Source organism: Penicillium brevicompactum (genome assembly GCF_028827555.1).
Source record: "Penicillium brevicompactum strain IBT 35665 chromosome Unknown utg000003l_segment0_segment0, whole genome shotgun sequence".
In the NCBI taxonomy this organism is placed as follows: Eukaryota; Fungi; Ascomycota; class Eurotiomycetes; order Eurotiales; family Aspergillaceae; genus Penicillium; species Penicillium brevicompactum.
Window position 1 is genome coordinate 4705198 of NW_026623206.1, and position 23060 is coordinate 4728257.

Here is a 23060-nt window from a genome sequence, read left to right on the forward strand (position 1 = left end):
CGATTTGCTAGATACCATTGAATTGCCACGCACTCTAAGTTCCGACCGCAAACTTTACGTTTCCTATCTCTGGAAATTTGTACATCGTGTGGCAGCTGCCAGGAAGGCGTCACGCAATGCCGCGATTCGATAGGTTTTCAGCTTCCATCCATTCTCTAAAACAACATTTTTATCCACTAAGTCACAGAAGGAAGACCGATATCCAGTGCACTGTACCAATACCACTCAGTTCTGCTACTTTGGACTATTCTGATAGGCGCAATTCTGGCATCGAGGAGGCATATAGTATCAGACTCCTAGACGTAGTAATTCCGGTCTTGTCAAAGGATTTACAATGCCAAAATACGGCGTAGCGCTAGAAGTGGATAGGCTTGATCGCTAGCAATTTAATAAAACTGTTGCGAGATTCAGGAACAGCTGTGCACAGATCACCCGCGTTTTCATGGTTCGCGCTGGCGCCCCACTACGTTTCTTAGCGCACGTGCCAACCTTCCCAGAGTAAATGACGACTAGGAAGCTCAAATGCATATGGGACTGCCCTGGCTGTATCGGTACTAAAGTGATTTTTTGCTTTTGGCTGATGTCCATGTCACTTTGAGTATGACAAGTCTTTTAAATCTATAATCACAACCGTAGAAACCTGAGAAATAAATACACCATCTTATGGAAGTATTCTGTCGACGATTGATGGATCGGTAAGGTCTCGTACGTAGCAATGGATTATCACTAAACAGCTGTTCCTCTAAATGCATCCGTCCGCCTGTTATATACATACTCAGACTCAGGGGCTTGATTCTTAGTAAGCTTCTCTTGTGGGTCCTGTCCAAAACGGGCTTAGTGGTAAACTACCACTGACACACCCCCCCAGGGCAGGCCGATTCCACTTGAGTCCTGTCCTGCCACTCTTCTGCCACTCTTCTGCTTCATCAGTCTTCATGGTTAGATAAATGTGTTCTCAGGTCCACCAAGCCTAGCATCTCCACAAACTTCAGATGCTTCTGGCGTGGAAGAAGCTTGGTGAGACCGTCCGCGGCCATTTCGGCCGTGGGAACCCATTCAACGGAGATTCTTCCTTCTTGGACCTCCTGTCTTAGCCAGTGACGGTGAATATCTACGTGCCGAAGCTTCGTCCGGAGCTGAGGATCTTCCTTTCGCAGTAAGTCAACCGTCTGCTGGTTATCACATCTGATAGTGATCGGGTGCTCAGGATCAAATCCGATCTCCTTGAATAACCTCATCCACCATTGTACTGTCTTCCCTGCCTCCGTGAGCGCCAACAGCTCAGCCTCTGTTGTTGACGTTGTCACGGTCCGTTGTTTTGCTGCCTTCCAATCCACTGCGCCACCGAAAAGGGTGCAAAGATACCCTTCTGAACTTTTCCGGTCTGCGTTGTCCCCAAATGATGCGTCACTTGCCAACGTGACTGCTTCGGATCCCCTATCCGCTGCATATTCAATAGCGAAAAACCTCGTCTGGTAGAGGTAGGAGATGACACGATCGATGGCATCAAGGTGCCGGGGTCCTGGATTGGTTTGATATTCTGCAAGCTTGCCAATCGCCCGTGCTGCGTCGGGTCGGGTGATGATGGTTGCGTACAGAGCTGCTCCAATCTTCTGCTGATACTGATGGATCTCTGAAGGAGAGGCCTTTCCATCGTATGGTCGCAGATCTTCCACGGGAAGGGGCGTATCGCATCGCCGTCGATGGATCGCTCCAAATTTCATGCCCATAGATCGTAAACACGAATCCTGGCAGAGCCATAACTTCCCTTGCTTTCTATCCCGTATGATTCGGATTCCAAGGAACCACTGCGCTTCACCTAGTCCTCTTAGTTCCCATTCATGCCCGATAGCTTCCCTTAGTTTTAGGGCTTCTTTCCGTACAGTCGGATGATTCACGATAATAATATCATCGACGTAAAAGAAGACAATGATCCTGTCCGCCGTGAATAGACAAGGATCCTCGGGAACTTGTGTTAGACCGAGCTTCTTGAACACTCGCGTCGCTTCCTGTTGCCAAAGTCGGGGTGATTTTCGTAGTCCGTAAAGAGCTCGAAGTAGTCTCCAGCACTTTCCAGAGGCTCTGTAGCCTTCAGGCATCTGTGTGTAGACTTCGTCGTCTAGCGAACTGTTCAGGAATGCACTAATCGCGTCGGATTGATACGTATCGAGCCCGAACGCAGCGACCATCGCGAATATCGCTCTCGCGGTCTTGGCTGCGAGCGTGGCAGCTCGTTTCTCGTCGCTAGTCATGACCTGAAGGTCTCCCCTGACACAAATCCTTGCCTTGAATTTCACCAAGTAACCATCCGAGTCGAACTTGTAGGTAAACACCCAAGTCAGTGGGAGAACCTGCTTATTCGGATCCATCGGTCTTTTGACAACTTCAAATGTGTTCTTCTTTTCGAGGCCTGCCACTTCGGTAGCTGCTGCTGCCATAAATGCTTCCGAATACTGGTGCCTCGTCATCTCTTTCCAATTTCCCGGCTCCGGCGGGAGGTCGTCCCGGTGAATCTGACCCCTTGGTTGTTTTGTACTATGCGCTGCCGTAAATGCGGACAGTAATTCGGGTGAGTCCTGAGCTGCAAGCATACTCACGAAGTCAGGGTCTTCGTGTGCTTTCCTTTCCCTCGAACCAACGACGATGTTCGTCTCGTCTACATCTCCGTGGATGTCTCTCGGCGCCGAGTTTCTCTCTTGTTCGGCAGCTAGCTCGCTTGTTATCTGTCGGACGTCGTCGGGTTCTTCGAAAACATTGTCTGGTTCGACAACGGATGGAGTCTGCGATGGAGTGGTAGGGATCGGCGGGTCCGCTGGAAATCTTTCTAGGATAGTATCTCCCTCTTCTTCTTCTGTCCCTCTTGTCTCCTTGGCCGAATCTGCTGGCGTCGGCAGTCTCTCCTGAGTCGACGGCGCCAATACTTCTGGTCCTTTCTCCGCATTCTGATGCGCTCGGCTCTGCATGACTAGTGGAATTGAACCTCTCGTGGGCTCTGCATCTTCCACGTCTCCAATGATCTCCGGAATCTGAACAGGAATCTGGCTGACTATCTGTTCAGGCACTCTATCAGGCTTATATCTTCGTGTTTCGTCGAACTTCGCGTCTCGTACGACTTCCACCTTGTTTCGCTGCGGGAACCAGATCCTCCAGATGTTCGAGGCAACGTAGCCGACGAGATATCCAATCTCTGCTCTGGGGAGCATCTTCTCCGATTGAGGAATTTTGATGATCCTGCAGTACGCCAAGCTTCCGTACACCTTCAGATTTGCGACTGAGACTGCTTGCTCATGTCCAGCATTCTTCATCACTTCTTGCCATGGGATGATCCATCGTCCAGCCACATGCGTGGGCGATCTGTTGAGGATATAGACTGCTGCTCGGATAGCTTCAGGCCACAGATTCTTTGGTAAGCCTGCATCCTCGAGCAGTGATCTTGCTCTCTGTATGACCACCCCCCAGATCGTTCCGCGTGTCCATTCTGTTCTGGTGCGGCTCGAACTGAATGCTCGATAACAAAACCATTCTCCATGATGATTCGCTCCACATCATGGCTAACGCTCCGCTCATTGTCAAATTTGACAGCCTTTAAAGGTATCCCTAACACATGCCGTGCGTATGGTAGGAAGTCCTTTACTGCAAACTGGACGCCATTCTTGCTCTCGTGGGTATACGCTGCATGGAACCTCATTCCGTCGATGTAGAAGTGAGTTATCCATCGATCGCCATTGTAACCCTCGTTGATGTGAATCAGATCGAAATGAACTCGTCCGTACGGCCCATACGTCTGTCCAGTCGCTCTCCTTGAGATTTGACGGTGGGCTTTCGTGACCTGGCAGACCTGGCACAGCTCTGGATTGTGCTCAGCCGACTGCTTGCTGATAGGCCCGACGATTTCCATTCCTTCCACCATTTTCTCGAGTATCTCAAGTCTCTCTGTGTGCATATGGCCCATTCTTCGGTGCCATACGTCTGCTGTTGCTTTAGAGACTAGCGGTTTCTCTGAGCTTCGATTGGGCTTCTTGGACTGGCGAGGCTGGTGCGCTTCCCTTTGCCGTCTGTGGGTTGCAAGCGCGGTCTCCATCTCGTTATGTTCGATCACCCACATTCCATGGTGAAACTCGATCTTCGCTATCCCCTCGCTATGATGGACTAAAATGTCTTGGTCTGCATCCCATTTGACATTGTGATCTCGCAGAAGCTTCAAGGACACTAGGTTCGTCAGGAAATTTGGCGAATAGAGCACATTGCTCAGCTTGATCACCACGGTCTCTCCTGTACAGGGTCTTTTGCCTCGAATTCGTACTTCCCCGATGCCGCTCACGTCTGTTTGCGAGTCTCCGGTCCGAATGCTATCAGTGATTGGTTTGAAGCTCGTGAACCGACTTCTGTCGTTACAAACATGGCACGACGCGCCTGAATCAAGGACCCAGCTCTTCTGTAGAGCATACGTGGCTTTGTCTTGCGTCGTTGTGGCAATGTTATTCTTCGTGTTGGCCATCGAATCCTCTTTTGTAGGCCATGCGCTCACGGGACCGCCAAGTTGAGAGGTAAAGAAGCTATACTCTGGCGCTTCCATCTGAACGCTCAGGAATGACTTCTTTTCTTCCTGTTCTCTCGCTTGTTGAAGCCTTCTCTCTATTTCAACCCGAACCTTCGAGTCCTTCATCTTGGTTTTGACTCGTTCTTCAATCTCAGGGTTTGGAATCCATCCATCTGGTCGGATATCCTCCCTCATATACCAGCATGTCCTGATGTTGTGAAATCTTGGCTTCCTCTCACAGGGACATTCAAAACTGTCTCGGGTCGGCGAGCTCTTTGCCGGTTGAGCTGCCTGATGCTGCTTCTGCTCCTGCTGGCCATGTAGGGTTGCAAAGCTTATCTTTGGGTTTGTGTCTCTTCCTTGCTTCTCTGCCGCTGCGTACGATCGGAAGTTGGTGACAAGTTCATGAAACTTGACAGCCTTTCTTTCTCCAATCGTCTTCTCATACCAGATGGCAAAGAATGCTGGTGAATGGGGTTTAACAGCCAGGAGGAAGTCATACACACACTCGTAGTCTGATTCCATCTGTTTCACCCCTGAACTCTTGCACTCCTCGTACAGAGCTATCCACTTCGTTAACCAGGTGTCTAAATTCGTCCCTTTTGGAGATGCAATGCGAAGTCGAAGCCACTCGTCTCGAACGTCGAGCAACCTTCTTATATCACTCGGCGCAAAGATCTCTTTCAGCTTCACTAGCTGCTTGAGTGGGGTATCTTCATCCGCAAGGTAGTGAAAATGCTCAGGAGCTAACGTATCGTGAATGATGCGGGTCATTTGCGGCAAGTATCGCTGAACTCGCTCATATTCGCCCTTCCGTTCCTTGTACTGATCTCTCACATATTCCCAGACTGCCATATCCGTCTGTCTAAGGTCGCGAATCGATTCAGCACCTTCTCGTGCCTCACTCGGATGTGGATATTCGGGTTTCTCCAATTCAGGTGGTGCCTCGACAGCTGGGTCCAAATATTCCCATACTGCATACCCCTGAGCGTATGACCGAATATGCGCTATCCACACTCTCCACTGAGCTGATGTTTTCAGTTTCGGAGTGCTGCTCACTGCACCGCCGCCGTACAGCGACGTGCTGCTCTGGAAGCTGCTCTCAAAGTCCATTGCGAGATCTTTCAGTGGCCGATCGGGATCGTTTCGTTCCGTTTGCTCAAGTTGAATTCTTCTGGCAATTCTATTGGCGAATCGGGCTCATAACTGTCGACGATTGATGGATCGGTAAGGTCTCGTACGTAGCAATGGATTATCACTAAACAGCTGTTCCTCTAAATACATCCGTCCGCCTGTTATATACATACCAGACTCAGAGCTTGTTTCTTAGTAAGCTTCTCTTGTGGATCCTGTCCCAAACGGGCTTAGTGGTAAACTACCACTGACACATAGTTCTACTACTAGTTCATAGACGTAGGCACGGTTCGACGCCGGGACCATGACCCAAGGGCCGTGCGGCTGAGACCACCCTCTCTTCGCCCGTGTGCTGGGCAATAATTGGGCTTCTGGTTGAATTCCAAAGCACCTCACGTGCCTGGATATACAGTGGTGTTGCATGAGTGTTTGACCTTGGGTACTTCGGCCTAGGACCCACTTTTTAACACTGTTTGGCAGAAACCGCGGAACTTCAATTCAATTTAATAGCTAGTATGTGTTGAGTATCACGGTGGTCAAAGCTTGTGTGGCGAGACTAGCGATGCACATTTAAATAGACGGGTTTCCCACTTTTGATAGCAACCCTAATAAGAACAATTACAACTACCTATCTCAACTGGTTATGAGCCCGAGTGGCTTTACCTTTGGGCAATCAGGGATCTAAACATAGAAGATTCCTGACCTGCCATTACAGCTAAGCTTCTCCACCGGAGACTATCTCCATGAACTTCAGAAACTGATCACATATTCTCAGTAACTTGATGAACAGTATTAAGTCCTATTGCTCAAACCCTCTTCGAGCAATAACGCGTATGGACTTTCTTTCACCAAAGAGTCACAGGCATCATGCCATCACTGCTACTGTTACACTGCCACTGGCACGGAGTATCGCAGAGTTGCCCCCATAGCCGGGACATGTCACCGTTTGCAGCAAGCTTCAAACGTTTCCCTGCCAAATGGCCATAGGCATTACACTATTATTGCTACGGTTACACTATCGCACTGGCACGGTGTACCTCCGAGTTGTACCTAAAGCTGGGACATGTCACCAATTCCAGCAAACTCAGAAGCTATCTTCTTGGGGCCACTAGCCACAAGGCCACCTCAGTTTTGGAATAGAAATGCGAGGAAAACTACAAAAGAGACACTCGTGGACGGACGAAGAGCTGAACATTCTCTCGTACCTCCGACACACTCGCCACTGGCGCTTCAAACAAATCCAAACGTCATACTTCCCATCACTCTCTCCGAGCGCACTCTTGGGAGCCTACTGGCGCCTGTCCACTGAAGACCGCATACGCCGAGCATCGAGGACAACCATCCCAATCACCGCTCCTCGCAACACGGTGAAGGATTTTCCAGGTGCCCCCAAAGCTCAACCTGGGTGTTCCAGTATCGAGCAGGGGACAAGTCGCTCTAGTTGCCCCGCCTCTGGCACTCTCACTCGGTCAGAAAACAATATTGGGACTTTGGCCTTGAGCCCACCAAGTCTTGCGGGTGGATGTGAGCCATTTATTTCCAATAACAGCGACTCGAGTCGTTACGAACTTCGGCCAAACAGACCCTCAACCTTCCCTCCAAGGAATTCGCAATATCTAGTTGACCGACGCCGTTTCCCACACTTCTTTAGATCGTATAAGTACTCTCTCGATCTACAAGGGCTCTCAGACAGCGACTATATTCCTCCATCTCGGATGCCTACGCCAAGTTCATCAGATCGAAGCGTTACCATCGCCTCAAGTCTTCCCAGTGCCGCGTCAAGCCTTGAACTCTTCGGTTTGGAGGTGCGCTCTCTTCAGTCATCAGATCGTGAATCGGCTACCTCTGATCGGCCCAACGACGTATCTAGCCCTGATTTCTTCAGCTCTGAGGAGCATCCATTACCAACATGACTGAAATCACAAAATTCGAGCAATTTGGAATCAATACGTTTTATAATGGAATCCCGATACTGGATAATGCCAGCGACTGGTTTAGGTGGAATCAGAAGGTCAATGAGTTCATTCGGATATCTGCGGTTGCCGACGATGGAGCGACTCCACCGACAGAAGAAGAAGAAGCACGGCAATGGATCCACCGTCAAAAGTTCTATTCTGCGATGATTACGGCAAAGTTGACACACAATGCGGCGCAAAGAATCAATGCCTTTGAGATACCTCGAGTTCAAGCACTGCTTAAGGCAGTCCAGGACAACTTCAAACCGGAAGGCTCCGGCACGTATGTTAGCCTCCAACGACGATACATGGCCCTCACAAGAGACAAGTGTGGGAGCACCCAAGCGCTGGGGGCAGAGATCAGGAAGATTCATGCTGAAAAACTCCTTCTTGACCCTGATTGCGTGACCTCCGAAATTGAGCGAACATTTTTCTTTGTTCATGCACTCGGCCCCGAGTACGAGAGCTTCCGCGATCATATCTTCCGACAAATGGACCTTGTCAACGAAAGAGATGCAAATGGGAGTATTATCAAAGCAGCACCTACATTTGACTATATCGAGAATAAGGCCATTGAGGAAGAGCATAGAAAAGGGCAATTGGGCAAACAAGCAATGGAGTCGCAAGCTCTTCCTGCTCTTGCCCTAGTCCGTGGGCCAGGTGACAAGAAGCTCATACCGTCGTCGGACGGAACTACTTGTCGGATAGAGATTGATAACGTCCCATATTGCTCCTTCTGCCGAAAACCTTATCACATCGACGCCGAATGTTTCACCAAGAACCCGAGACTGAAGGTCCAAAAGAAGGACGGAGACGGACCGAAGCCAAGACCAGGCAGAATGCACATAGGCGCACGCAGACAGTCGAAGAGGCGGACCTTGACGGACGACGAGGACGACGATGGGAGTGGCCCAAAAGACCCGAAGAAACCAACCTTCATGGCGACGAAAGTCTCCGGAAAAGATGTCAACGAAGCATTTGGAAACGATATCGAGGGCAATCTCACCCTGTTTGACCATGTTCCCATTATGATGGCGATAAAGACCCCCTCTATCCGTGACGCGTGGATCGTGGATAGTGGATGCGCTCAACATGTTTGCAATAGCGCCTCCAGGTTTGTCCAAATGGCTAAATATCATGGGCCTTCACTGAGAGGCATTGATACCTCAACAGCTCCCTCGGGCGTGGGAACAGTAAATATCCTGTGCAATGTACGCGGCAGAAAGAAATGGCTAGTGCTTGATAACGTCCTGTATGTTCCATCTGCACATGCCAATCTCATATCGGTGCTCCAGTTGCTCCAACGAGGGGCAAAAGTCGAGTTCTCAAGCCGGGATGCTATCCTTCGCAACAAGTCAAACGGAAAGAATCTGTTTACTGCCAGTGAATATCATGGAGTCTACGCACTCGATCTGTGGGCAAGTCTGACTTTCCCCTCTTACCATGTTAGCCCACATATGTCTCTGTGGCACAGCCGGCTTGCTCATATGAGTGACGCAAACCTTCGGCGACTCAAGCAGCAAGCTCATGGCGTGCGGGACATGGAGGCACGTCATCCATGCAATCCCTGTCTGCAGGGGCGAATGATCGAAAGGTCTCACAGAAGATCAAGAGTCAGCAGGAGAGGAGAACACGCAATGGACCTCCTCCATATTGACGTCGCAGGGCCATTTGATGACGGCCTAGATGGCAGCCGTTACTGGCTAACCATCGTTGACGACTTCACGGGCTGGATCGAGATTTTCCCGATACCGCGAAGACAACACTTCGTCATAGAATCACTGCGGTTCTTCCTCGACCACAACGAGCGCCCCGAGCGAAAATGCAAACGAATACGTCTGGACCGGATATCTGAACATATGGGAGACGAGATGAAATTCATGTTGTTCTCGCGCGCAATCCAAGCGGAGGTGACAGGAGTGGATCAACATCAGCAAAATGGGGTTGCCGAAAGAGCTCATAAGACAATCTATGACCGTCTTGGGCCTACGCTGGCACATGCAAGGCTGCCGTCTAAGTTCTGGCCGGAAATTGCTCGAACTGCAGCTTTCCTCTCGAATCGGTCGCCGTCATCGAAGCTCAACATGACTCCGTACCAAGCGTGGTACGGCGACAGACCTGACCTCTCAAGACTAAGAGTCATCGGATCAAAAGGAGAATACTTGATCCCGCCAAAGCAAAGAAAGAAGCTCACGGATCCACGAACAAGGCCATGTATTTTGCTGGGCTACGAGGGAAATACCAACTACCGTATCCTCCTGGGAGACGGGAGAATCGTTGGAACACCAAACGCTGAATTTCAAGAAGTCCTTACAACTCCCTCCACACAGACTTTACAAGATGTGGGAGCCAGACAAGACGGCTCACCTGAGGCAACGGCTGCTGTCGCAGGGGGGAGTGGGACGGTGGGACTAATAAACCAACCGTCGGTAGAAATACGGCAAACATCCGTGCCTGCCTCGGGGCGCCAATTGTCGATGGATCCCCCAGAGCGGGCCCTACCTAAGTCGAGAAACGATATCTCGCACACACTGCCTCGGAGTGACGATGACTCCCGAGTGCTTACCCAGCCGAGTGACGATAACTCGCAAAGCCAAGCGTCGTCCCAATCGAGTGACGATGACTCGCAGCCAGCTGTTGCTGTACAGGGAGACAGGACCTTGTCGCGCACACGGAGTGCGAACACCTTCGGACCTCTATCGCCTGCTTATCAGGATTCTGTCCTTGGGATTGAATCGCCACCCGGTGGCGACCAGCAACAGGGCGACGCGGTTGCTGCTCAAGGAGACATAACCTTATCTTCCATACGGAGAGGGAACACCCTCGGGCCACTATCACCTGATTATCAGGATTCTGTCTTTGGGATTGATTCACCATCCGGTGGCGACCAGCAACACCAACGAGGGCCAATTTTAGAACGGCAAGGATATTCAGAACTCCATCGGCCGGTCCATGAAGTTCAACAAGAAACATTAGATCACCACCCTGAACTAGAACTTCGGGCTTCGGAAGCCACATTGGACAATCCTGATGGGGACGAAGAGCTTGCGCTCTTGAACGTACCTGAAGAAAACGTCATTCCAACCTTCTTGGCCATGGCTGCAAAGGAGACGGAACCATTTGAACCCAAAACTCTGAGCCAAGCAAAAAACGACGCAAGCTGGGTGGACTGGGAAAGAGCCATGCTTGAGGAAGTGAATTCACTCCACCAAAATCACACGTGGGAGCTTGTGGATCCTCCCAAAGATCGGCGGGTGCTCAGCGGTAAATGGGTCTTCAAACTCAAGCGCGGGCCGCATGGCGAAATCATCCGCCACAAAAGCCGATGGGTAGTGAGAGGATTCACACAAGAAGAAGGAATTGACTATGATGAAACTTTCGCATCGGTTGTCAAGCCAATGAGCTACAAGGCTCTCTTCGCCATCGGAGCGGCCCTGGACTTGGAGATTGAACAAATGGATGTCAAAACCGCATTCTTGTACGGAGATATCGACCACGAGATCTACGTCGAACAGCCCCACCACATGACGGACGGCACGCCAAGGGTCTGCAAGCTTCGAAGGGCCCTCTATGGCTTGAAGCAGGCCCCTCGGATCTGGTACCAGACCCTGACAAACTTCCTTCGCAGCCTTGGCTTCGAGCCAATCACCGCCGATCTCGGTATCTTCGTCCGGAGCAGTGTGTACATCGCAGTATACGTTGATGATATCCTGATCGTGGGTCCGAGTATCGCTGAGATCAAGAGGATCAAGCGGAGCCTGAGAAACCGGTTTCAGATGACGGACCTGGGGCCATGCAGCTACTATCTCGGGGTGTCCATCCAGCGAGACCGTCAAAACAGGAGACTGCTCCTAAGCCAAGAGGCATACATTGACAATATCGCTCATCAACATGGAATTGACAACTGCGCCCCCGTCAGTACGCCGATCGAAACCTCACCACTTCCGGAAAATAGTCCAGACCACACCTGCACTCCAGATCAAAGGACCTCTTACCAACGCATTGTCGGATCACTAATGTACATCATGCTTGGAACCAGGGGGGACATCGCGTATGCGGTCTCTGTCGCTAGCAGATCTCTCTCAAACCCTGGGCCCCAGCACATGAAACTGGCCCGTCGCATCCTGCGGTACCTCAAAGGAACAAAGAACCTCAGACTCACCTACCAAGGTCAGCTTCAGACCCTGAGAGGCTTCACAGATGCGGATTGGGGAGGATGTCGCGCCACGAAACGATCCACAGCTGGCTATCTCTTCAACATTGGAAGCGGGGCAATCAGTTGGCAATCGAAACACCAGGGCGTTGTTGCCCTTTCAACCTGCGAAGCCGAGTTTCTAGGACAAACGCAAGCCACCAAAGAAGCCGTCTGGCTGAGAAGACTTCTCAATGAATTGAATTTGGATCAAGGAACAACCGCCACGATCATCTGCGGTGATAACCAGGGTGCCATCGCTCTTGCTTCAAATCCACAATACCACTCCCGCACAAAACATATGGAAATCCAACGCAAATGGCAGGGAGAGATCCAAGATAGCGGAGGAGTGCAGCTTGGCTATGTCCCAACCACAGAACAGATTGCTGATGGTTTTACCAAACCTTTGACTCGGCAAAGATTTGAGTGGTTTCGAAGAGAACTCGGCATCGAGTAATCACGTCTCCATTTCACTCGAACCAGTCCAAGGCGCAGGATACCCTTTCCTTCTTTTCTTCTCAAAGGAAGTTTTTGGAAGGTTTTAATGGGACCTGTCTCAACCGCGATTGAAGTGTCACCGGCACCATCGGAGATGGTTGCCATCGAGTGGGAGTGTTGAGTATCACGGTGGTCAAAGCTTGTGTGGCGAGACTAGCGATGCACATTTAAATAGACGGGTTTCCCACTTTTGATAGCAACCCTAATAAGAACAATTACAACTACCTATCTCAACAAATATGAATGCGAATATGAATAATGCGTTTATTCGCGCGAATAAAAAATTCATATATTCATATTCGCGGACTGCGAATATGATTATGTTGTATATTCGCATTCCTTTATTCCTTTCGGAACCCTACGGTCCACTTCGAGGTATATGCAGCAAAAAGTGTCCATTCCAGAGTCTCTTGTCTATCACGCCACTATAGGAGACTTTAATTTATCTCTGCGGGTCCAATTTTACTCCATGAGATACACTAATATGGTATAGGTAGCAACCAATCCAATCCTACAGTATCTGATGCGAGATCTCAAAAGGCAGCAGACCCTAGGTGCTCAAGGAGACTCCAGGAGCTGGTCTACTTACTCTGTCCTAAGAGATCGGGCTCATTATCCGGGGCCGTGGACCAATGATCTACTGTATAAACATCCATCAATCTTGATTTGTTAAAGAATTCAAAATAGTGACCCCAGACAGAGTATAGCCCCAGGACATCGTACTTAGCTTGTAAGATTATCCCACTATCAGAAACCCAGTTAAGTTCCTCTTTACAACTCTAACAGCCCTGGTAATGCATGGCTTCGCCCTGCGGGTGATCTTGCTCCCGGAGACTTCAGTGCTGTTGCTGGGAGCAAAGAAGCAGCTTCCGGGAGCCATGTAGCCCCCAGGAATCCAAATGTATCTTGTAGGGTCTTGTGCCTCCACCTTGAGAAACCAAAGCTATGTTCCTGTTGACAATATTTGTCTATTAAATTTATACACAAGCTGGTTTTAATACGTCGTGAGGCAGTAAGGATAGAATTGTCGAGACTTTACTGCCGGCTTGCGAGCTTTGTTTTCTGCCGACAAATTCCGTCTCCGCGCCTCACGGGGTTCCCCATTCAGCTGAACACACTGTCGGCATTTGCCCGTATTTTCATCTGAAATATTTCTTGGAACAGGGCCATTCCTTTACAAGACGGCCATCTTGAGCGTATCTTGTTTTATGAGCAGGAGTAAGCAAGGGATGGCGCTTGCCATGGCAAAAAAGAAAGCATCACGTGATTCTATGGTATGTTAGTCATTGGGATGTCATCAAGGAGTCACTCACTCCCCCGCTTTCAGAGCTGAATCGTTATATTAGCACGACAGCGATGAGCAACCCTACCGAACCATCTGAAACGAGCCGAGAGGGCGTTCCTGACTCCACAATGCAGTCAGACATTGAACGCCGAAACATCTTTCAAAATATCAGCGCAGACGCGAATGTGTTCCAATTTATCGGCTCCACGAACGGGCATACAACGACAGCTCGACACATCACCGCCCAGCAATACGCTACTCAGTGTATGGGAGATTTATCCGACAGTTCACTTCGACAAATTTCAATGAACCGCAGTGCTATTGCAGCAAAGAAGCAAACCAACCACGATCATAAGACGGGATGTTTCGATGGGCCGGGTTACAAGTTACGCTGACTCGTAGGTATGCCACCTCAATAATCGATCGGGTGAACAGTCTAACCAAAGCATTCACTGAAAGCAGTCTGTTATGGAGAAAAAAGGGATTTGATTAACAATATCTGTCAATATCCAAACGGAATTCCAATTAAATTGACATATTGTATTATTGCCTTATTTATTGCGAGGTCCTACATCAATAGTCCAAAGAGATAACAAGAATCTTTGACACGGGACGCTGAAATATAAGTCACACATTTTTGTCATTTTGGCCCCAACGTTCTCAGATATACCCGCATAGAAAGAGACCAATGCTAATGTAACATTTGTCGTTCATCCTTGACACCCTAGTTTTGATTTAATTAGTCCAGAACAGTAGGCGCTATCAGGGCTGCTAGAGCCCATCACAAACTTGATACAGCCACGGCGCTAAATGTGACATGTGGGCCATTATTTACGTACGACTCGGTACGAGGCTCCCATTTAAACACGTGAAATTCATATTCCCCGCCTTCCACCTCCCCGGCTTCAGCGGAAGTGTCCCTTCTTGCACTTAACTCCTACTACGACCTTGGTAGCGACCTAAAAACGTGCGTCCTCGATGGCAGATCCTTTGAGTATCACTGCTTCGGTATTGGCCGTCATTAATGCTGCCGTCCAATCGACCAAGTCCCTCCACGAAGCCGTTTCACGCTTCAAAGGCCGAGACAAAACTTTAGGGAGACTTCAAGATGAACTCTACGACCTCACGAAAATCTTGAACTCGTTAAAGCAAGTCGCCGACGTGGAGGCGTCAATGTTGGATCTCTTGCAGGGTCCAGTTGACCGATGCAGCCAAGTCTGCCACGAGTTTGAAGAAGCGATGGAGTCTTTCTGGCGAAAGTCGAAGACAGGATTTAGAGATTGGGCAAAGATGGAGTTTATGAGAGGGAATATCAATGAATTCATAGACATACTATCGGGGTATAAATCCACGATCTCAATCGGTTTAGGCACCATCACCATGTTTGTTTTGCCAACCTCACCTTGTCATTTTATTTTTGCTAACTTTTCTATGAGACACACCGCCAAAGTCTCTCAGCAAGTTCTCCAAGATTACAATGAGATGATACAAGATACAGTCTATAACCTTGAAGTTTATCTGCAACGAATTGATGGGAAAATGGGACATCTTACCATGGACAACACAAGTGCCTCCGGCTCAAGCGTTGATCTCAAAGACGAAAGAGAAGTGACACAACAATGCATCCGAATTTGCGAGGATGCGAAAAGTTACATTGCTTCTTTGTCAAACCGAGAATCATCTCTTCTGCAAGAAGGGCCAGACAGCGACGCTAAAGTTGATGGGCAAGGTTGCTCCGAGGCGCAGCTGCTCACACGCCAAGCCCTGGATGAGAACCGAGATAATTTTGAGGTGATTATCGGGAAACTTCGGGATCGCTTAGAGTCTCTTCTTCTGAGAAATGACCCTAATGACGAGACCGAAAGATCACGTTTACTGGGCGATATCAACGCTTCTAGGCAGTGTTTGGAGATATGTAAGATGGCAGACGAAGTTTCCTCTCGAAAAGTATATCGAATTGGGGAGGTGATTGCCGACGGCGACAGTGATCAAGTAGTGGTGACTACTTTGGCTGATTTATTCGATATCAAGAAAGCGCTCTTCAAGGATAACTCGGCACAATTGGTTGGCTCGATGACTGAAGATGCACTTCGACATTTGACCGAAAAGCGGTATAGCAGTCGGTTCGGAGCATTCAACCCAGTTGAAGCCGCCAGCACTAGATCACCGCCAGTCATCGAAACTACCAAGGGTAGTCATGCTTTTCCCTCTCTAACGCCTCATGAGGAGCAGCTGTCTAGACTGACGAAAAGACACAGCAGGCCGTCTTCCAACGAAGTGAGAAAACGGTCGACGCGAGATGAAACAGAGTAAAGCGCCTGTCTATGGACTTCCATGTAGATATGCAGACCTCTCAATAACACAGTCTCCCCGGCTTCAAGTGGGCGGGTCCAAGTCCTTCGTCCATGTCTATTCAGGCTAGCGGCATTTTCCTCAACGGCCCTGGTAATCTCTGTCGGGTACGCGGACAGTTGCTAGACACGATCGCCCGGCCGGATTTTGGTGCGATAGGCACTAGTTTCCGACTGTCCCTATGGCCTCGTATGGAACCTTTATAATACTCGAGTCAATCGACACTTTCCCCGCTAGGTACGCTACAGACACTGTCCCTGAATTCGGCGTTTCTTTGTGCATAATTTATTGGGTGATTGCAATTGAAACTGGTCCATAAGATGGGCGATTTTTCGCAGACACAAGGAATAAAAACTTCTTTTCAGGGTGTGATTTTCCTTCAATTCAAAGTCATTGTAGTATTTCTGCTTTTAAGCAATAGGAAAGATGATTCCAAATACATGTAGCCGATCACTCAATCTCCTCTTGCGTTATCCAAGAACTCTGCGAGACTAAGTCTGGAAGGGTAATTCCAGTCATCAAGTACACTAGCCAGTCGTTCCCGAGATAATTCCAGAGCCTGCTCAAAAAAGCGCAGCCGGGATAGCTGCTTGTCGTGGCGAGCCTGAAACCCATCTCTCTTTTTTCTCAGGTGTGCACCAGCTTCCTTCAAAACAAAGCTGTCCTGCTCTAGTTTCTGGCCATCGATGTTTGGACACGCACGACTCCCATAGGCGACGATAGAGTCCGACAAGTCGAGCTGCTGGAAAGCCGAACTTGGGATCGTCGCTCTCGAGGTCTGCTAGAACCTTCAAGATGGGTTGAAACGGCTCGGTCGCCAGGGTGTGTCTTGTTCCTGCTTCCTGCTGCGAAGGGGAGGGCTGCATTGGTCAGCAAAAGCCTTTGAAGCCGAATCATTTCACTTACAAATGTGACTTGGTCAGAACTTTCCTGTGATTTGTCTTCCTCGCCAAGGATGGGCAATTCACTGGACGGTTGATCTGCTTCATTCTCCTGGCCTGTCGAGCTGTTTTTTGGGACTCCATTTTGTGCGCAAGAGAAAGTCACGGGTCTGGTTAATACAATTTCCATCGATCCTTAGTGTCTCTTATAGACTGCACAGACGCAGGCGACTATTTAGTGGATTTTACGATTACCACAACTGTTAATTGATGCAGTCAGATTTTGACAAACGTTTTGTTAGTTTTCGGTGGGCTGTTGATAGTGTATTCAACATGAGGGATAGTCGGTCGGGGAAACTTATCAAGTCTCACGATGTTGAGGGCCAGAGATCAACGCTTGTTGATGATATATATTTCACCCAGACACCTATTTCCGTTTCGTTGAACATCTCAGAAATCCGACAAATGGAATATTGTAGAACTCATAGTCACCAAAAAAAAAAAAAGTTGAAAAAGAAAACAAACCAAAAAAAAAAAAATAAAAAATGGCGTGTCCTCATACATGAGTTGAGTGTTGACAACGTGTGGCCAAGCTTCAACGGGCTGACGGGTCGAGCACGACCTCGCTTTCTGCAGTCTAGACGGTTAGACCCATAGCTCTACACAACCAACACCACACTAAAGCGAGGTAAAAAAAAATATCCATATTTCTCGGGATGAAATTGTAGGCGGTTTTCGGTGATTCAACGTTGAGTCACTCACAGGTAAGGTATCAGGACAAGAAATATGAGCGTGTCATTGCGGATTGAATATACTCGGTGCCTCACTTTCGGAGGGACGTGAAGGATTCAACAGTCAGCCACCGCTTTTTGACCAACTCAGCATGCTGTTGCTCAACACGACTATTGTTGTCTCTCGCTGAGCATCTAAATGCATTAAAAACGTCGCTGCAAATAGTTGCGGTACCGGAAGACATGGGTTTTTAACAGGCCTCAATTACGAGATGTACCTAGCGCTTTCTACCAAGCAGCGCACTTCGGCGACAGGTTGAGCCGGGAAGCCTATAAATACGTCCTCTACCCCCAGCATTTGCTTTACAATTCATTCACCTGACTCTGCAAAATCGAGCAGGCTTGTGTCTGAGTCACTTAATAATTTCTCCCCCTTGACCCAATACTAAAATTTCCACTGTATTGACATTTATAGAATACGTCGTGGGCCAGCTAGTAGTCAGACAGTGCCCGTGAGAGATATGATTCCCATCAGATGCACTGCCATTCACACCAGCCGATTAAAGATACGAGTTTTAAGTTAGTTGGTCCAATTGTCCGTGCGACGAGGTCTCCGCCACAGCAGCCGACTGAGCTCATCTACTGTACAGCCCGTGTGTGCATTCCCAAGAGAAAGCTCGAATATCCACGTCGCAGGTATGTGAATTTTAGCTTGACCTGTCTGAATTTTACTGATCCTGAAGACGATGCAATTTCAATAGAACCGAGGACATTCGACCACGAGGGCAAGAACCAGCTCTTTGCCGTCTCTTTGTCCCTAGTCTTGGCCACCTGAGCGTGTGAGTCATCGATTATGTCGCGAATCCGCAAGCTAATGAATGACAGTGAACCATTGACATCGCACCAAAGGGCGCCGAGGATACAGCATCCCCATTAGTGATCTGCACAAAGCCATAACCTACACACTGACCCCGGCCCCGTCGCTTCAAACCACGCAGCATACACTAGGTGAAGAAGGAACGGTCTAGTAACAGATGTGGATATCCGATTGCGAGCTTCGCTGCGTAGAAGCTTGAGACGTCCATTCTTCCAGATAATGTGAGTGATTTATCGCGCCCTTTGCTGCGCTATATCAGTTGTTTGCGATGTTTTGTGCTGCAAATCACGAACACCATTACTGATTTTCATGCCATTGTACATAGGAGCAGCCCATCGCCAATGTGAAACGTCCCCGTTGGAAGGTCTCATCGCCGGATCGGAGATACGAGCAAGGTGGCAATACGACGCGTGCTCCATCGCGTCTTGCGCCTCGATCTCACCGCCTTCGCACCACGAACGACGGAGTGTATGAACCTCTCGCCGTCCCCCTCGCTAGGTCTTATCCCATTATGACTGTGAATTTTCCTGTCACAGGTAGCTCGTCACGCGCCTTCAGAAGTTGCCCGGTGCACCCAGCGCGGCTTATTCGAAGCGACAGCCGAAGAGTGCGAGGAACTGGATACAATATCGTGTCAACACGGCATGAATGGTGATTGCGTTGATGAAGACAATTGTAAGTGATCTCGTCGGTAAGATATGACCACGAAGCTAACTGATCGTTTCGTCTCAAGCGAACGTTCTGCGAACTTTATGAACAGGTAAGTTACAAAATCTCGCCCAAGTAGTAAGCCTTGCTGACCCGGACCGCACAACAGCGCCCCTTATATTCCCTTCACTCGAGTCGAATGCGAAGCTAGCAATGTTGTCTGCTCGAGCTCCTCTATACCGATGCGATCGCAAGCTATATGTCCCTTCCTCATGACCACTGGTGGCATGGACGAGGAATGACTGGAAAGTTCACATCGTCTCGGTCCTTCTCTCAGTCGACACTATGCATCAGTAGTGTGCTGATGTGTTTACCGATACAAATTCCAGAGCATAATGGGCTAAACCACCGTCTGTCTCGATATTCGGACACCGCGAAAGAATAGGCTTCTTGTGGATCAAATTCCTGACGTCCAATGGCATTGTCCTCGGTTGGCATCTCGCGTCTTTTCAGTCCTGGAACTCCAAAATACCGAAGAATGATGGTGGTTTTTTTTCACAGCCCGGCCTTTTTGAAGCAACGGCGGGAGGGTGTGATGAACCAGAACACAACATGGCATGAATGGTGAACATGGCATGAATGGTGCTGCATTGCCTTGCCGAAGAGGATTGTAAGTGGTCTAGTTGGCAAGTTCATATGACCACGAAGCTTACTGATCCTCTCGTCTCAAGCGTACACAGCGTGCCCTCTGCAAACACTATGAACTGGTAAGTCATAACAACTCGTCCAAGTGGTAAGCCTTGCTGACCCTTACCGTACAACAGGACGCCCTCGTGTTGCCGTCATTCGAGTCAAATGCGAAGCGAGCGAATGTCTTGTCTGCTTAGACTTCCCTATACCGATGCGATTGTATGCTGTCTATCCGTTCCATATGACTACTCGCATTGACAATGAGTCAGTATAGGCTGCATATCGTCTACCACGGCCCTTCTCTTAGTGGATTCTGTGCAGCAGTGTGCTGATGCGTGTCGGCATTCGAACATTCTGAAACAAAGGCCTCCTCGTGGATTGATTCCTGGCGTGTAATGGGTGGCAATCATTGTCCTTTGTTAGTATCTCGCGTCTTTTCCGTCCTGGAACTCCAAAAGACCGAGGATGCTGGAGGTTTCGTCTGGCTTGACGGCAGGTGAGACATACCTTTGCAGACGGCTAGATTGTTAGTTCAAGCCTGTGTGCAAGGAGAACGTGAGGCAAAGGCCCCGTCATATCGGGCCCACAGATTAATATTGCCATACCAGCTACAACCCGAGAAAGGAAATGTCTGGTCACGAGCCACAGCCGACCAACCAAAGAGCCTCGAGCTAAGAATCACCGACCGACACCGTTTTACCTGATCGTACTCTGCCTTGCTGAGCCGTAAGACGTATTCAAGCGGATGGAATCTACCAAACGGGAACGAACGAGCGAAAAGGAACAAACTGGACATACATGACGCTGCATCAAGGGAACTGTCAGGAATGCTGTGGTGCCTTTGGACAGATGCTTCGTGGAATTGATGGGTGTGCAAAGGCCATTTACCTGGGTATCACTGCAGCTGCAGCATAGTCAAGCTGAGCGCGTGCGTCATATTTCACTGGTATCGTGCTCTACTATATCACGCGAAAGCATCTCTTGCCAGGAAATGGCCAGATTCTCTGCTTCCTCTACGTCGACTGTCCTTGAGCATCAGGTATACATTTGTCAACTCACCACGCCATGGATGTTCTTTGGCATATCACTGTTCAAGCAGGTCTTTTGTGAGGTGGCATTGATGTCCGTAACAACACTACCAAGACCCATCTTGCTGTGCGACCTCTGACAACCTATCCTGTATGTTCTACCCCTAATCAGCGCTCATGTCATGTTCGCCCTTGGAGGGATGGTTTAGGCGTGTAATTGCTGCAATCATAGGTAAACTCAGGTGCCACTTGCGCTGATATCATCCTCACGACAGGCTGTCGTAAATAATGATGGAGTCGTCTTCACCAGGTCTTGTCAAACTGGGGCTTGCTAGACCCGATGGCTGTGTGCGAACTTTACTGAGTAAACATCAGGGGACCATCGTAGCAAGCGATGCCAAATGGTGCAGAATGAAACAATGAAACTGTAATTGTAGATTTCCGGTCCGGCCCAAAAGCCCAAGGCCCAACCCGAGCCCTAAGCAAGCTATGGGCCGAAAACAATACAGATATGCCAATTCTTGGCATTCGCATAGAAAATCAGATTTTCCTGGTATCAATCATTTGTGGAAACGGACACTAATTGTGAGAGATTAGCTAGCTTTTGCTATAAACTGAATTCTATAAGCCTAAAAATGAGGAGTTCCACCATTGAAAATGTCATACTTGAATAGAAAGCTGCACCTACTTGTGTTTTATGAAATATATATATCTACGTGCTGACGGTCACGAATTTTCTAAGTGCCAGAATAGTATAAAACCCTGGTCAAATTCAACTTATTCTTAGTAATTCCTATGCAATCGGGTCTATAGTGTAGCCATTGTTTTCATGACTTTTATTACCAGGTTGTTGCGGTTGAATTTTGATATCTTGCTTCTTGGAGTAGTAGAGCCCCGAGTTGGGCCGGGGAAAACGTCGGGCCGAGATCCGAGCTTGCAGACTAGGACATGCATAAAAAGCAGACGATAATCAGTAAGGTTATGAATGCCAATACCGTAGTTGTGTGCATAGGAATGGGCTTGGTTGGGCTTTGCTGAAGTCTAGTGACCATCACTCAACTTCGCCGCCTGGCCATATACCACAATACAAACATCAACAACTTCGTCCATACTATTGTCAACGACCATCAACGACCATCAACGACCATCAACGACCATCAACGACCACCAACGTTCATCAACGACCACCAACGTTCATCAAAGATCACCAACACTCATCAACGCCCGGTCAACACATCCACGACGCACCAAGATACTCATCATTTTGTCCGCTCCACGCCCTGATGGCAGATACATTCTATTGCGGCGGGAAGACTAGTCGACCACAAACCATAAAGACAGGAGGGTTGGGAATACCGCTCTCGATAACGAAGGTTGAGACTTGAAGTTATGATTCTGGAATTGGTTTGCTTCTATCTAGGGCTCTTTTTATTTCTCCAATGATGATTTTGAAATACAAAATACATCATCAAGATGGTGCGCAGGTCTTTGCTTCTTCGAGTACTCTTGATACTCGAATACTGGTCCCTAGCACCACGAAGAGGTGCCTGCACGGGCTAGAGGGGCTTCTTGTCGCAGATGTCCCTGCGGAGACTCTTGGTTTCACATATGTCCCTGCGAGGCGCTTTGTTGACGCAGGACCTAGTCTGCGGAGAACTTGGTAATGCAGCGGTCTCCTGCGGGTCTCAATTGCCATCACAGCGTCCCCCTGCGGATTTCACTTGGTAACGCAGCGCCCCCTGCGAGGATTATTGTTGACGCAGACCTATCCTGCGAGACACAGTTGATAACGCAGAGCCTATCCTGCGAGACACAGTTGATAACGCAGAGCCTGTCCTGCGAGACACAGTTGATAACGCAGAGCCCATCCTGCGAGGATTGTTGTTGACGCAGGACCTAGGCTGCGGAGAACTTGGTAATGCAGCGGTCTCCTGCAGAGAACTTGTTAACGCAGCGGTCTCCTGCGAGGATTGTTGTTGACGCAGACCTATCCTGCGAAGCACCCTCTTACATCGCTGGGCTCGTGGCAGCGACAGCCGTGGCCACGGAGACGCTCAAGCCCGCAGGCAAGAGAGGGACATCGTGACACAGCGGAGTGTGAGGACCGAAGTCCTGATTCTTTTGGGCTGGGAATCTGGACCCTTTTATATTTTTTCGGCTACGTCTCGACCAAGGAACCAGTTGCGCAGATGGTAGCGAGAATCACCGTCTCGTTATTGGCGTTGAAGACATTTGAACAACGTTGAAAT

General features: G+C 49.1%; 5 protein-coding genes across 5 annotated transcripts; 4 read left to right on the top strand and 1 right to left on the bottom strand.

Moving 5' to 3' along the window:
- Positions 1–3304: 3304 nt before the first annotated feature.
- On the bottom strand, positions 3305–5653 carry N7506_005497 (GAG-pre-integrase domain-containing protein; the record flags this gene model as incomplete). The annotated part of the gene is made up of 1 exon (XM_056954791.1): positions 3305–5653. The coding sequence occupies one exon, from the start codon at positions 5651–5653 to the stop codon at positions 3305–3307; it is 2349 nt and encodes a 782-aa protein (XP_056813680.1).
- Positions 5654–6816: 1163 nt separating this feature from the next.
- N7506_005498 (uncharacterized protein) lies at positions 6817–7587 on the top strand (the record flags this gene model as incomplete). The annotated part of the gene is made up of 1 exon (XM_056954792.1): positions 6817–7587. One exon carries the CDS (start codon positions 6817–6819, stop codon positions 7585–7587), a length of 771 nt encoding a protein of 256 aa, XP_056813681.1.
- N7506_005499 (uncharacterized protein) lies at positions 7584–12278 on the top strand (the record flags this gene model as incomplete). The annotated part of the gene is made up of 1 exon (XM_056954793.1): positions 7584–12278. The coding sequence occupies one exon, from the start codon at positions 7584–7586 to the stop codon at positions 12276–12278; it is 4695 nt and encodes a 1564-aa protein (XP_056813682.1).
- Positions 12279–13675: 1397 nt separating this feature from the next.
- On the top strand, positions 13676–13999 carry N7506_005500 (uncharacterized protein; the record flags this gene model as incomplete). The annotated part of the gene is made up of 1 exon (XM_056954794.1): positions 13676–13999. One exon carries the CDS (start codon positions 13676–13678, stop codon positions 13997–13999), a length of 324 nt encoding a protein of 107 aa, XP_056813683.1.
- Positions 14000–14582: 583 nt separating this feature from the next.
- N7506_005501 (uncharacterized protein) lies at positions 14583–15917 on the top strand (the record flags this gene model as incomplete). Its single annotated transcript, XM_056954795.1, has 1 exon — positions 14583–15917. One exon carries the CDS (start codon positions 14583–14585, stop codon positions 15915–15917), a length of 1335 nt encoding a protein of 444 aa, XP_056813684.1.
- Between the last annotated feature and the right edge of the window lie 7143 nt (positions 15918–23060).